Source organism: Paecilomyces variotii, assembly GCF_004022145.1.
Source record: "Paecilomyces variotii strain CBS 101075 chromosome Unknown C8Q69scaffold_3, whole genome shotgun sequence".
Taxonomy (NCBI): domain Eukaryota; kingdom Fungi; phylum Ascomycota; class Eurotiomycetes; order Eurotiales; family Thermoascaceae; genus Paecilomyces; species Paecilomyces variotii.
Window position 1 is genome coordinate 487,312 of NW_021167142.1, and position 15,338 is coordinate 502,649.

A 15,338-nucleotide genomic window follows, 5' to 3' on the forward strand; every position below is an offset into this window, starting at 1 on the left:
GCACAGAATTTAATCTGTCAGCAACGGAGCGTAAACCGTCGAGAAAGATATTACCAGGAAAGAAAAGGACTCTAATCAACCAAAATTCACCAAGCTTGTACCAAATCTCTTATAGGATCCATAGGCGCGAGTTCAACGCATCCAGTTCCTGCAACATAATCTGAATAGTTTACCCTTAAGCTCGGAATAGGTAGCCATTAGGCTTCGAAGGCAAAAAGACCAACCCCATCTGCTCTATGCGAGGGACTACGGTATAGAGCTATTGCGATACGGTCGATTTTATACATCCTAAATGACAGTCCCGGAATTTACAAGACTAGAAACCTGGAACGAGATCGCAGATATAAAACCCGGCTACCGTCTTGTATGGGTCAATATGAAGACAATTTAGGTATGACATACATATACGCCCGATATGAGCAATCAATGTATAGAGTAAAAGACCATAAAAAACACGCCACCACTGCCAGGAATAGCAGTAGACAAAACGAAACTACAAAAAGCTCACACCTCCACCTCTCCTTTATCTCAGAGAGCCGTGAAGGTGCTACGAAAACAACCCGCCTCACTTTCGCTTTTGGCAGGAAGAGTTTATCTTTTTCCCCCTGGTAATCCACTAGGGCTCCAGGGGTTTCGAACGGGGAGCCTTGGGGTATAAGTAGCTAGACCTGGAGTCTAACCACTACACCACCTGGGCTCCCTGTTGAATATTAAACCTTTGTTGTGTTATATATGTGGCATGGTGAATGGGAGGCGGAAGGGAGTTTCTTTGTAGTCACGTGTGTTTCGTTGACGAGTCTTATGTATCGAGTAGCCAGATCGATAGCCTGTAGAAGTTGCTTAGAATGACATATACAGTCTTTTATTGGAAAGAAGCGGGGACAGACTTCTTCCCTCTGTCTACCCAACGGTATAAGGCGGATTGCTCCCTCGCCTATCACTACGATGCGCTCAGGGCAGAATCCCTCGATATTCAACGTCTTATTGGAGGGTAACTGCGCAGCTTTCGACAGCAGATTTGCATATTGACGTCTCTAGTGTGCGCTCATCGAGTGTGATGGACAGTATCCCAGCACGACGTTCAAAACGATTCCAGAAAATGCCATATATACTAGGAGAATCTCAGAGAGGATAATACTACTGGCCATGAGAGCACTTTTCGTGCTGATCTTTCTGTAACTTCAAGCACTGAGATTGGGCTAAATATCAGAACTTGACTCTGCCCTTCATCTGACGGCGCCAAATAGCGTGTATGCCCCTGGGATGATATGTACTACACTGCTAACAGAGAATGAACTTGACTACGGAGAACAGAAACGCTGAGAACGCCGTTCGTTTCATGTTTATACTCCGCAACAAGCCTATGGCTGAAACAAAGTTTCAGAAGCAGTCCTGTTTAACGGCGACTTGAAACGTATTCGTTCTCTCGAGATAGCGGCTAGATCCGCTAACTACCTGTTTCCTTCCAGAACGCTACACATAACCTGGAGCTCCTTCAATTTCTTATCTTTCCAGCCTCAACAGAAGATCTGATATGTGGTATAATATACATTGAAAATTGGGAAATGTGAGCCAAGGGACGGCGTGAAGCACTGCTGGGAAGTTACATACTCTTGGCCTATACAGCGTTGCAACTGTGCCGCTGTCACACTATAACTACAGTATCATCGCTAAAGCCAAGCTAACTGTGTATTCTCCAGGTGGTACATCGCTCATCCTACTATTATGATTCTGCGTATGCCGCACGAGGAAATATAACGCTCACTTGAAGAACCTAGGCCCGTCTAACAACGAGGCATGAAAACTACTCATCTTTGCTTGGCTCTGGCGCTGGCGAGCATCTCATCAAAGTGGCGCCCATTGGAGCCACGGGTGTCCACTAAAGCTATAGCAAGTTACATTATTGACCAAGGACTATCAGCTCTCGTGCGCTGATAGGTAGCAGCTCCCGCTCACGCTACGGCTTATACATGCAAGAGTATCTAGAATGAATGGACCACATGCAGAATCAACTCTCTTATGACATGGTCATGTTCATTCTGGGAGTACAGGAACGAGGGATGAGTCAGAAATTATGTGGTTCTTTTTTGCTGATGGATGGACGCGTTGTATACATTCTCTGGCTTCCGTTCTGAGTCGCGTTAACCGATACTTTCAGTCCCGACAAGGAGAACTGCAGAACCCCTGTCAACTCCAAACGCAACGTCGCAGTCGACTATCCGCGTGCAAACCGACTCGACAAGATTTCCGGGGGAATCATGGTCATCTGTACGCAACAACGTAAGCTGTCAGTACGACTTTACTCTGTCAGCAAAGCACTATCTCCGCAGAATAGCAGCCGACATGATCACGCCGGGGATCACAGCTTGGGGAGATGCGGGGTAGTTACTTGGGAGCCGGTGTTAATTTTCTATCGCACACTGTTTCACGCCGAAAAGGCGACTTAGCCTGGTGAGAAATTCCAGCATTGTTTCAACAAGCTCAGGCACCAGATGTCTGTTGGCCGCGTGCTGTTGTCACTCGACACGGGATGGACACCTAGTTTCCCAGATCCTGGTCGTCGAAACTACAGGCCATACGATGGACAAGCTTCGAGCCACTCCGTTTAGTCTCCCCTTGGTGCATCCTTAATTTCAGCCTAGAACCATATGGCGGCCGTGCCTCCGATCAGACCCTTACTTCCAGCCTCCACGATCCACCACTGTTCGATTACTGTGACATTCTTGACTGAGGCTAGACCACGGGGGCAATGACACCCTCTCGCCAACCAATCTCGCAATGTCGGGCACAGGAGACGCGTCCACAAATGTCGCCTGTCATCAACATGTCGGTTTTTCTCATCCTAGCGGCGGGTCAGAAGGCATTCGTTGCATCGTTCAGTTGGGAGGCGTGCATTGGACGCCCCCTTTTAGTATAGAGACATCTGACAACAATGGGGCAAATATCACCGAGCGTGGCTTCAAAACGAGGCCAATTCCCGAGTTATAGTTCTCTGAAACTCTTCCGTATTAACCTACCAAACACTCCTTTCTTTTTTCTACATTATACGGTAGGGCCGTAAAAATGTGTCGTTCATTATTTACTTCCTTCTTGCTGCTGGCCAGCGCGTCTGCTGCGGCAATACAGTCCAACTGGACAGCGCCGGCCGATGTTTCTACGAAGGTTGCTGCTGATGCTTCATCTTTCTGGTTAGAAGATATTAAGCATCAGGGACTTGCAGCCTTCAATTCCGATCCTTCTAGCTATGTAGTGTTCCGAAACGTCATGGACTATGGCGCAAAGGGTATCTATACACTACTTCTTTTTCTTTACATACGCATCATCACTAACCAGAGATAGGTGACGGCTCCACGGATGACACAGCTGCTATCAATGCTGCCATCAGCGACGGTAACCGGAACGGGCCCGATAGTCGCGAGTCCTCCACAACCACCCCAGCAATTGTCTACTTCCCTGCCGGGACATACGTCGTATCTACATCAATCATTGATTATTACTTCACTCAGCTCATCGGAAATCCAAACGATCTTCCCGTCATCAAAGCAACGTCGGGCTTTACAGGACTAGGTGTCATCGATGGTGACCAGTACCAGAGTGACGGTAACCAGGGCTGGACCTCCACAAATGTATTCTACAGGCAGATCAGGAACCTGATTATCGATCTTACTGATATTCCCGGTACTACGGCGGCGACTGGCATCCATTGGCCGACGGGTCAAGCGACGAGCATCCAGAATGTGGAAATCCGCCAGAGTGCTGATGCTGGAACGCAGCACCAAGGTATCTTTATTGAAAATGGTAAGACAGTCTTCCCTTACAAATAATCCTAAAACTTATCGCTGAATGTTACTGTTTGGGGTAGGCTCCGGAGGTTGGTTGAGCGATGTCACCATCACTGGTGGTCTGTATGGAGCCAACATTGGCAATCAACAATATACTATGCGCAACTTGACGATCTCCAATGCTGTGACCGGTATTTCTCAAATCTGGAACTGGGGCTGGACGTATCAGGGTCTCTCGATTAGCAACTGTACCACAGCCTTTTCCATGAACGCTGGAGGAACCAGTGACCAGGCTGTGGGATCGGTGAACATCATTGACAGTACCATTAGCGACTGTTCAGTTTTTGTCACAACTGCCTGGACCACAAGTGGCTCGCCCGCCTCCGGAGGTACTCTGATGCTTGAGAACATCAACCTGTCGAATACTCCAGTAGCTGTCAACAGCACCAGTGGTACAGTCCTAGAAGGAGGAACCACAACAATTGCCAGCTGGGGAGAAGGCCACAAATACACTCCCTCGGGACCGAACACGTTCCAGGGTACTTACTCTGCGCCTACACGGGCGAGTGCTCTTCTGGCGAGTGGCTCATCGGCTTACTACACCAAGAGCAAGCCTCAGTATGAAGCGTCTCCCACTTCTTCTTTCGTTAGCATCCGAACCGCTGGAGCTAAGGGAGATGGTTCTACTGATGATACTTCTGCTATCAACTCCGCACTCACTTCGGCAGCTTCCTCTGGTTCCATTGTCTTCTTTGATCAGGGAACATACAAGGTCACTAACACCATCTACATCCCGCCCGGCTCTCGCATTGTCGGCGAGTCATATCCTGTGATCATGGCCAGCGGAGATACCTTCTCGGACAAGACCTCCCCTGTAGCCGTAGTCCAGGTTGGCAAGTCTGGTGATTCAGGAAGTGTCGAATGGTCCGATATGATCGTCAGTACCGAAGGCTCTGCTGCTGGTGCTGTCCTTATCGAATGGAACCTCAACGCGGACTCGGGATCCGGAATGTGGGATGTGCATACTCGCATTGGAGGCTTCGCTGGATCCAATTTGCAGGTCGCCCAGTGCCCGACCTCCGCAGCTGAATCTTCGACATGCGAGGCAGCCTACATGTCGATGCACATCACCAGCGCCGCCCGTAACGCCTACTTGGAAAATGTCTGGCTCTGGACGGCAGATCACGATCTGGATTCTAGCGACAATACCCAAATCTCCGTCTACACGGGCCGTGGACTTCTCATCGAGGGCCAGAATGCTTGGCTGTAAGTGAAAACCTTTTTCTATATAAACCTTTTTATCTTTTAAAACCTATCGATGCAACGAGTCTCTCTGACAATATATCCCACAGTTACGGCACTGCAGTCGAGCACCACTCTCTTTACCAATACCAATTCTCCGGCGCGAAAGATATAGTAGCGGGCTTCATCCAGACTGAGACTCCGTAAGTCAGCCCCATTCCCCCCCCAAAAATAAAAGATTATTGTACCAATCTGACCCATGCACAGATACTACCAACCCAACCCCGACGCAAAGAGCAGCCCCTACCCAACCAACAGCACAATCAACGACCCAGACTACACCACCATCTGCGCCACCGGCAGTGGGAACTGCGACGCTCTCGGCCTCCGCGTTCTCAACAGCCAAGACATCACCATCATCGGCGCAGGCCTCTATAGCTTCTTCGACTCTTACTCGACCACATGCTCCGACCAAGACCAGACTACTAAATGCCAGAGCCTCATCTCCAGCATCGAGGGCGACAGCACTAGTAATCTGTACATCTACTCATTGACCACGGTTGGTTCCACAGATATGATCGTCACGGATGGTACCGTCGTCGCGACTTATAGTGATAATGTCGATACGTTTGGTAGTACGCTTGCGTACTTCACGTATAGTACTGGTAGCTAGGCTGAGCTGAGCTGATGTTATCTGTGTGGTATTTCTGTCCGTTTGGACATTTTATGTTTAATTCTTTTGGTTTTTGTATCTTTTTCTTCTTTTGGTTCACTATCATTTGAGGTTGGTTGGTTGGATGGTTGGATGGATGTATATGTTGAGCAAAATCAAACTCAACCAACCTCGTTTTCTTGTCTATATTCACCCAATGGATTTGTATAGTATAGCAGGGAACTATATATTTCTTATCTCTCAACGAGGCGCGTTACGTGAATTGTTACTTAGTAGTAACTAGTTAACTAGCGTAACTAAGTCACGGATGCTATACACGTACTTCGTGATCGACGAATGACACGCATATGATAGCATTGACGATCTCATAAAACCGATGGAAACAAATTAATGGATTGCATGTGGTATCATGATTCATTTATTGCATGCATGGAGCAAGAAATGTATGCATGCAGCAAGAAAAACCCCCAAGACTGATGAGATGGCTCTCACTGCACCAAGCCCGGAGTACTATACAAGACCGATATCAAATATATGGTCGCAACCAAAACAGTAAGAGAATAGGAAGGCAAGTCATAAGAATTCATAGCCTGTAGACCGTCCCTCGTCTTCTCTTTGGATGAACTCAGGAACACGTATTCCTCTCTACCCCTGAAGCTTTTTCTGCCTCCTCTATTCCAACTCCCTCATTTCACTGAAATCCATTGACCAGCTGAAAAACAGGGGAAGGACAAGACCCCGCAATGATGCGAAATCGCATTTACAACTTGGCCTTGGTCTGGGCCTTCTTGAGGATGGGCTCCATCTTGGTTGCCTTCATGATGTTGCCCCTGATCTTGAGCTTGCCGCCCATGAAGAGACGCTGAGCGTTGGCCTTGCCGGAGATGAGGGAGCCGAAGTCCTCGTCGGAGAGAGTGAGGGTGACTGTGCATCAAATATCAGTCGTTAGTTAATCCATTTTCAATGTTCCTTTCAACGCGAATCACAAAACCGTAAACTCTGCGTTGTATGCGCTGGTATCCGGTGCGATCGACAGATCAACAAGCGGGGTAGTTCTTCACTCACCATCGGCCTTTCCACCAGCGGGAGCGGAACCCTTGCCAACTTCGCCCGTGTTCTTGAGGTCAATGTACCAGGCCTCTTGCTTGCCCTCGGCATTGGTGAGGTTAAAAGCGAAGACGGCGCCGCCCTTCTTGACGGCGTCCTTGCGCTCAGCCTCGTCGGACTGGAGCACTGAGTTGATGACGTCGAAAGCGGCGGAGGAAGGGAAAGCGTCTGTCAGATGCGCAGATAAGGCGTTAGTCGACGCTGCTGAAAGCTGCTACTGATCTTGAGAAAAACATACCGTTCTTGAGAGACATGGTGAATGCGTGAGTCGTGGACTGGACAGATTCCGATGGAGAGGAGAGAGAGATGTGATGTGATGTGATGTGGTTGCTGGTCGAAAGCGGTCAGAACTGCCTACTTATCCCTTTGGTGAGACGATGAGAGTGAACAAAGCTCAAACAGCAATTAACTAGGTACTGTGTTATATAGCTGGGGTACGATATTCTGGGGTAGAGACGCTTGGAACTAGCACGAGATCCTCGGTGCGAGAAACAATCGAGTCTTTTATAGATGGAAGGAAAGCGGGAGGAGAGCATGTGAGCATGTGAAAGCTCCGACGGCGCCGAGGCTGTAATCCCGACGATCCGGGGTGAATTTCCTATCTTTTGCTCTCTTCTTCATTCATCTGAATGTACCGACGCCGATGAGATAACTAAACCTTTTAACAATTAGAATGGCCGCCCGCATTGGCAGCCACATATTGTATACTTCAACTTCTTAACTAGAATTATTTCTTGTAGGACTCTGAAAATGATTATTTCACTTTGCAAATCTCTTTCCTTTTTGGTCCCAAATGTTTCTTAAGGTTGCACTTTATCTACATAAATCCATAGCTTAGCACGTCCTTATACCCCGTGGAGGTCACCAGGGACAACAGGCGAATGCCTGTGCCTAGCTGGACGCTACTGAATCAAGGCCCGTGGCTTTTACTAGTACGCAGAAATCAGAATATGTTTTGTATTTACTTTGCACGATGCATATATTAGTTCCATACACGTCGCCTTGATCAAGGAAAGAAAGGGTAAAGAGACAGGACTACATTCTTCTTCTTTTTATTTTACTTCATTTCTTTTTCCCTCCTTCGCTCACTAAAACCTGACCGGATAAACAAGCCTAGGGAAAGTCTCAAAATCCCCAATGGGCCGAGGATGCCGCCAGCTAAGCATCGACGACCGCAAGAACCGCTTCAACTGATCCGAACCACCCCAGATCAAGTCCCGCTTCTTGGGTCGCGCTCGCGCCATGTTGCTAACATTCGCACGTAGACTGTGAAGACGCTCCTTGCGTCTCTGTTCCTCTCGGATAACACGCCGTATTTGCTTCTGGTCTACGTCGGTAGGACTCAGTATGATAGGAACTTCCATTGTCTCTTCTTGAGTTTCTTTCCAGGAATCATTGCCGGAGATGCGTGTCAGTGGTGCTAGCGCGTCGTCCCAGGTGCCACCTCGGAGGAGGACGTCTTCAAAGTCGAATTCGCGGATAGTGCGTCGGTGATCAATGATAAATGACGAGATCTGCGAGGCATCTAGGATGGCATTCTCTAGTTCCATGTACTGTAGATTGTGCAATATTAGCGGCTTCAAGGGATACGTGCATCTCTTAGGGCAGGCTTGAGATGATGTTGCTTTGGTAGAAGCCGCGAGACAGGGCTCTGTAGCCAGAGAAAGCGGACAAGGCCCCTTTGCGCCAATCCAACGGAAGGAGAATCGCTTCACGTTAGGGAAACTCTGTATATAGGAGTGCAGCAATTTCAAATGATCCATCGGCTGACCCTTCGCGTAGGGAAAGCTATCCATATGTATGACGAGCCTTCGGATCTGCGACCAGCGCTTGCGAGAGGCAGGCGACGCACCAAACCCCATGTTAGGACGGAGATATAAGAGTGCGCCGGGATGAATGGGTAGAAGTGATAACGTCTGGAGAGACTTGAGCGGCGCCTGCTCGACAGCTACTCGTAGAGAGATCAAAGCGTAGTCCACAACACTCCGACGGTAGCGGTGGGCAGGGGCTTGTCCCTCGCAGGTAATCTTGAGTTCTTCTAGATTGTACATGACGGTAAACGCATGGATAAACGAAGGGATGTTCGTAGCCGCATGGAACAGTGGGGGATACTGCTTCACGAGCATGTCTGTCATCTCCCAGCTGCCATATTTGGGTACGCTCAGTCGAGCTATCCCTGTGCGCGGGGGATGGACTTGTGGTTCATAGACGTAAGTCTGCTCCGCGCCAGTGACTGGGTCCAGCAGCGGTGGCAGGAAAGTCTCCTGGGAATGTGGGATCTTAAACGTCAGGGATTTGACATGATGTCCGATCCGTTCGAGCGCAGCCACTCTCGATGGCCGGGTGAGCGTGCTGCTCCGGAACTGGACTTCGATATCTGCAAAGAGGAACGGAGACGCCTGGATAGCAAAGTCATGACACACCAGGCGTAGTGACCGTAAGACGTCCTTTTCGAGGCAGTCTAAGAACGTCTTGCGCGTGAGATCTGTCTGCCAGAACTGAACAAGGGCAGGTGCTGGCGCCATCGTGACAAGTTCTCATTGCGGCCGAGCACGTGGGATTGATTTGACTCGTGCTGACTTGAGGCAGAAATGGAACAGTAGATTGCACCAGTAAGAAAGGGTATTCAACAGCGGACAGATGATATATGTACAGGAGCCACAGGACAAGACGTAATAAACGCACAAGCTTTACGTTCAATAATGATAGAAAGTAAAAAGTATTTCCTGTACTTTCAATCCAAAAAGAGACGATAATAGTATTATTCATAGCATTCCTTTTGCACAGCGGAAGAAACGTGAGGCCACACGCAGGCCATAAATAAACCTACTGTAGTCTGCAGCATGTATTCCAGAACGCTCCGAATAGAGACCGATTTTTCGACTTCTCAGCCAGTCAAAGATCCTCTTACCTCTTGTGACTCACATTTTAGCTAAAGAAACAAAAGTATTCGCTCGCAGCGGTCGATCTCAGCATCGAGTCCGCGAGAAACTGTAGACGTGCAGTAGAGCCACACGGGGGCGATCACGGTCGTGACGAGACGGTCCCGACGTGATGAATGGCCAGAGAGCACTCGGGACAAGGCGAAGATCGAAAAGACGTTGGGAACGTTGAGTCTGCCCCTCATTTTTGGCCGCTATCTGCGAGTATCACTGCGATAGACTAGAGGGGATCCCATGTTTCGAAACACCCCCCGGATCTTCTTGGCAGCAGATGCAGGTGTCCAGTGTCTGTGGCCGGCGCGTATGTATCGACTTGGCGTGGACGAGCAGATGGCCAGTGGTGAGTTTGATAGGCTCGACAACTCCGGAGATTTTCGAAGCCATTTAAGACTCTTTTCAGTGCCGCGTCGAGAAAACGCGTACTTATAGACGCGCTCGCGCGTGTCAGACCGTTCTATCGCGTAACTATACCATAGTACTCTGTACCATAGAACTCTTATTATCGACTTGGGTCAAGTTGCATAATTTATGGAGCAGGAATAAGCTTGATTATAGTGTTGTCTGCTTGGGTCTGGCAGTGTTATAAATGTGAAGATCTCCGTCTGAAGGGCAGAAGTAACATTGAGATGAGATTGGACGAAAGCGTGACATGACACGCCTGGTTCTTTGCTTCTAAAGATGTGCCAACGTGCTTTGTTGGGTTGTTTGGATAAACACATAGCATGAAGCAAGTAACATATATATATGCACTTAGCTGGACGCTCAATGCAACTTGTAAGTGTGCTATATAGAGATGCCTGAATAGTTAATCAGTATTATGTCTCAAAGGAATAGACATTCCGGCAACTGCCAACTCCTCCAGCATGTCGCATATAGTGAATCGCCCTATTAACTGTATGCAGAAGAAGAAATTCCTCTGCCCCGGCCATGTATGATTTGAAATCTTTTTTCTTCTCTTCCTCCATCGCCATGGCGCCCAGAGAGAAGGAAAAAAGCCTACACTTGCCACCTTCACTTCTCCCACTCAACGCACCCACCGTCTGCGACACACCAGTTTTGGTCCTTCATTGACCATCTTCCTATTCTGCACTCGTATTCTTTTTCCTATCCAGCTGTGCATTACTTCCCTAATGTCTGCCATATTTCACTAGAATCATCGCTGGTTTTGTGTTCCTGGCGGAGTGAGGCTCTGCTACTTAGCAGGTCCAGCCCGCGGATCGCCCGCGTGGCCAAACCCAACTGATTGACTTAGCCGTAAATTCCATTTGGTTATCGCGAGCCTCGCAAGCTTAACTTTGATCCAACAGAAAATCAGCAGCTTTCAGCTGCCGCCCGCAACCGATTCAGGCTGTCGTAAGGCTGAGGTCGAACCTGCGCGGGAAAAAAACAGAGGCTCGACCTTTGCACCCGCGGTACGCCTTGCAGGGTACAAACAGGTAAATCGGCCCCTCTCTGTTCGACGGTGTTGCTCACCCTGGAGGTGTTGGCTAGACCGCGTTACGCCTGCTGAGCACACCAACGTTGGAGTTACCTACAACCTAGCCTCACCAGGAAGATACAAAAATCATGGCTGCCTCCTCCGGTGATGCCGCCATGGAGGACCTCCTCGAAGATCTCTCGCTGCACCACGTCCTGCTGCAAAGTCTCGAGGAATCACAGCCTGATGATATCGAGAGCAAAGAAGAATTGATGGAAGCCATCAAGAAACTGGAACAGCAGGTGGCGCGCCTGCGTGGAGACCGTCCTCGTTCGTCGTCAGCAGCGCCCTCGAGATCATCGCATGGGCCATCGCAGCTGGATGGCCCTTTGGACGAGAGGCCAGCAGACTCGTCCAGCATCCCAAGATGGGGCGGGTCGCAGCAGACGTCTATCGCCAACTCAAGCAATTCCGCATCATCTCAATCTCGTGGACATGTGCCCTATCCAGATACGTCTCGCTTTTTGCAACCTTTGCCGACACGCAAACGCCAGTATGAAGATGTTGATGCTGGATATATGGGAGAGACTTCGGAGCCAGCCTCAAAGCGGAATACCCCGATGTATCCACGTTCTGTCTCATCGACTCCGACGGCTTCAAGCGTTTCCTCTGCCGGTTTCGGGGAAGCTGCTAAATCTAGCGATGCCTTGGAAGCCAGTAGTGAACTCCAACAGTTACTGGGTCTTGACAGCCTAGATACCTTTCATGACATGCAGCGACACCAGCAGGAGGCAGAGAAGTGGCTCGAACAACGAAGGGAGCAGGAACGTCGGGATGAAGAACTGGCCAGGAAATTGCAAGAAGGATGGGTTGATGGGCCACAGCACCCAACGGCCTCGAGTTCACCCGCCCCCAGCCATGCCACGCTTGATTCCTTAGCAATGCCCCCTCCGCGCAACCAGAGCCTTGTGGGACATGACACTCGACGAGAGCTGCCCAGTTTTGGTCCGACAGATTTCTTCGCCCCAAGGTCGCATCAAGTTGGTGCTGCTTCTGCGAGCAGACAGCCGAGAGAGTCCATCGCAAAAGATGAGACGTTGGCCCGGCGCCCTCCGTCGGCTTCCCAGCTCGACAGTAGCGATAGTGATATTGCAGAGATAACACCCCGAGACTTCGAACGCAGCGCCAGACAGACATACCGTCCGCCGCATTCTTTGCACAACTATAACTTTCTCAAGAATTCCGGAAACCATCCTTCGTACTCGTGGAATGCCGGACAGCACAGAGATCCAGGAATTCTAGGCAGCTCTAATGGCTATGTCAATCCACAGTACGTATATGGTGATATGAACACAGCTGCTCCTCGGAACAGCAACAGCTGGTATGGACCTAACGTCCTCCAAAATACTATGGCGCGACTCAACGAGACGAAGAAGAAAGTATTCGACAATGCAAGCCAAATGTATCATAGCTTCTCAGGCCCTTCCTCGTCCAACAGTTTCGGCCAGTATTACGGAGATCTGGTCTCCACTTTTTCAGGCTTTGGCCGCGACGATGAATATGATTATCTGAGGGACAGGTATCGGGACCTGTATGATGACATTTCCTCGGATCCGAAGAAGACGACAGAAGAAATCAAGCAGCTATTGGAGACTATTAGACCAGACATGGAACTCGCTATGTCGGGACAGGAAGGAACTCCGGAAGCTTTGAAATACCCCTTGATGGAACACCAAAAACTAGGTCTTGCATGGATGAAGTCTATGGAAGAGAGTGAGCAAAAGGGAGGGATTCTTGCCGATGATATGGGCTTGGGCAAGACCATCCAAGCTCTTGCTCTTATCGTCTCGCGGCCTTCTACCGACCCCGAACGAAAGACAACGCTGATCATTGCCCCCGTGGCTCTGATGCATCAGTGGAAGCGGGAGATCGAAAGAATGCTCAGGCCTGGAAAGTTTCAGCGGTCCATATACGTGCTTCACGGTGACAAGCGAGCTGTCAAATATAAAGACCTGAAGAAGTACGATGTCGTTCTCACCACGTTTGGAACATTAGCTTCTGAATTCAAGCGCCGAGAAGAGTGGAAGGAGAGAAAACGTCGGAATGGGAATATCTCTCATGAAACTTATAGTCTGCCTATACTCGGACCTGGAAGCAAGTGGTACCGTACAGTCATCGATGAGGCCCAATGTATCAAGAATCGGAACACAAAGGCAGCTCTGGCGTCCTGTTGCATCGACTCGATCTATCGATGGTGCATGAGCGGTACTCCGATGATGAACAATGTGGGCGAACTGCATTCTTTGCTCAGGTTTCTCCGTATCCGCCCTTACTGCGAATTGGAGAGGTTCAATGCAGTGTTCACGCGTCCTCTTAAGAGCTCCATCACCAGCGTCCAGGACAAAGCGATGCAGCAGCTGCAAGTGCTGTTGAAAGCTGTTCTTCTCCGCCGAACCAAGACTTCAGAGATTAATGGCAAGCCCATTTTGCAGCTGCCGCCACGCATTACTGAGGAGGTTCATGCCGTATTTAGCGACGATGAACAGGAGCTGTACCAGGCTTTGGAGACAAAGACCCAACTCCAGTTCAACAAGTATCTCAAAGCAGGAAGCGTCGGTCGCAATTACTCCAACGTTCTTGTGCTGCTTCTCCGACTGCGGCAAGCTTGCTGCCATCCACATCTACTTAGCGATTTCAGCGTGGATGTCAACGCGAGCACGGGAGAACTCGACCTTATCGCTAACGCCAAGGTGTTCAGTCAGGAAGTCGTGATCAGACTAAAGGAGAATGACAATCTGGAATGTCCGGTGTGCATCGACGCAGTTGAGAATCCAATCATTTTCTTCCCTTGTGGACACAGCACATGCGCTGAGTGCTTCGCGAGGATTTCTGACCCAGCTTTAGCTGTGCGGCTGGGTCACGACGGGTCTGTTGAAGTCAAATGTCCAAACTGCCGTGCCAAGGTCGATCCGAAGAAAGTCACAGACCATGTCTCCTTCAGAAAGGTTCACTATCCGGAGGAGGGAGGTGAAACCGCTGAAGGTGAAGCCCAGGGGAATGATAATGTGGAAGAAGAAGACACTGATAGCGACGATGATAGTGATGAGGATGATAATGGCAGTCTTTCTCGCTTCATCGTTGACGATGAAGAGTACAGTGAGGGCAATTCGAAAACGAAGAAAACCAAGGGTAAAGGTAAAGCGAAGCGTGCTCGCGGACAAAAACGAACCTTGGCAGAGCTCAAGAAAGAAGGCATGAAGAATGCCAAAGCGAAGCGCAAGTACCTTCGCCGTCTCGAGAAAACCTGGGTGACTAGCGCAAAGATCGAAAAGACCATGGAAATCTTGGAGCAGACGGAGAGCCGCAGCGAAGGAGAAAAGACGATCATCTTCAGTCAGTTCACTTCGCTTCTTGACCTGCTTGAAGTCCCGATCATGCGTAAGGGATGGCGATACCACCGCTACGACGGTAGCATGAAACCAGCTGAACGCAACAGTGCGGTCATTGACTTCACCGACAACCCAGACTGCAGGGTACTGTTGGTCTCCCTGAAAGCTGGCAACTCTGGTCTCAACCTTGTGGCAGCCTCTCAGGTTATCATCTTCGACCCGTTCTGGAACCCGTATATTGAAGAGCAGGCGATCGACCGCGCACACCGTATCGGTCAAATGCGCGAAGTGCGCGTCCATCGCGTGCTCGTCAAGAACACGGTCGAGGACCGCATTATCGCGCTTCAGGAGAAGAAGCGAGAGCTCATTGAGGGTGCTCTTGATGAGAACGCGAGCAAGAACGTATCTCGACTCGGAACAAGAGAGTTAGCGTACCTCTTTGTAAGTTCTCTCACTGTTCTGCCTTTTCATACGGTCGACTAACTTTCCTAGGGCATCCAAACCTAAGTACGGTGATGAGCATCACAGCACTTCAATTTTCTTTCCTGTATTTGAAGTTGTTCCGCTTTTTCATATTCAGGCTCGACGCCTAAGGGAGATACCACGGGGCCCGGCGTTTACTTGGACGTGTTTTCCCTTCGTTGTATGCACTCATAATTCGCCTGTTGTAATTCTTGATGGATCCGCAGCACCCGTGAATAATACAGCTGCGCGGTGCACCAGACGGGCTAGATTTTCCTAGACGCACATGAAAGCCCCGTTACACTTGATTACCTGTCATGTACT

General features: G+C 49.6%; 4 protein-coding genes across 4 annotated transcripts; 2 read left to right on the plus strand and 2 right to left on the minus strand.

The window, feature by feature from the left end:
• Nucleotides 1-3,063: 3,063 nt before the first annotated feature.
• C8Q69DRAFT_399692 (pectate lyase superfamily protein-domain-containing protein) lies at nt 3,064-5,697 on the plus strand (the record flags this gene model as incomplete). Its single annotated transcript, XM_028627868.1, has 5 exons — nt 3,064-3,283; nt 3,340-3,798; nt 3,863-5,048; nt 5,135-5,227; nt 5,292-5,697. 5 exons carry the CDS (start codon nt 3,064-3,066, stop codon nt 5,695-5,697), a joined length of 2,364 nt encoding a protein of 787 aa, XP_028486339.1.
• A 407-nt stretch (nt 5,698-6,104) lies between these two features.
• C8Q69DRAFT_201870 (SCP2 sterol-binding domain-containing protein) lies at nt 6,105-7,141 on the minus strand. The gene is made up of 3 exons (XM_028626091.1): nt 7,043-7,141; nt 6,763-6,972; nt 6,105-6,621 (listed from the first exon to the last, which is right to left on the minus strand). The coding sequence occupies exons 1-3, from the start codon at nt 7,056-7,058 to the stop codon at nt 6,458-6,460; spliced, it is 390 nt and encodes a 129-aa protein (XP_028486340.1). The 5' UTR covers nt 7,059-7,141; the 3' UTR covers nt 6,105-6,457.
• Nucleotides 7,142-7,438: 297 nt separating this feature from the next.
• Nucleotides 7,439-9,655, minus strand: C8Q69DRAFT_201949 (hypothetical protein). The gene has a single exon (XM_028626093.1). It carries the CDS (start codon nt 9,327-9,329, stop codon nt 7,893-7,895), a length of 1,437 nt encoding a protein of 478 aa, XP_028486341.1. The 5' UTR covers nt 9,330-9,655; the 3' UTR covers nt 7,439-7,892.
• A 1,657-nt stretch (nt 9,656-11,312) lies between these two features.
• C8Q69DRAFT_505581 (SNF2 family N-terminal domain-containing protein) lies at nt 11,313-15,059 on the plus strand (the record flags this gene model as incomplete). Its single annotated transcript, XM_028632720.1, has 2 exons — nt 11,313-14,993; nt 15,045-15,059. 2 exons carry the CDS (start codon nt 11,313-11,315, stop codon nt 15,057-15,059), a joined length of 3,696 nt encoding a protein of 1,231 aa, XP_028486342.1.
• Between the last annotated feature and the right edge of the window lie 279 nt (nt 15,060-15,338).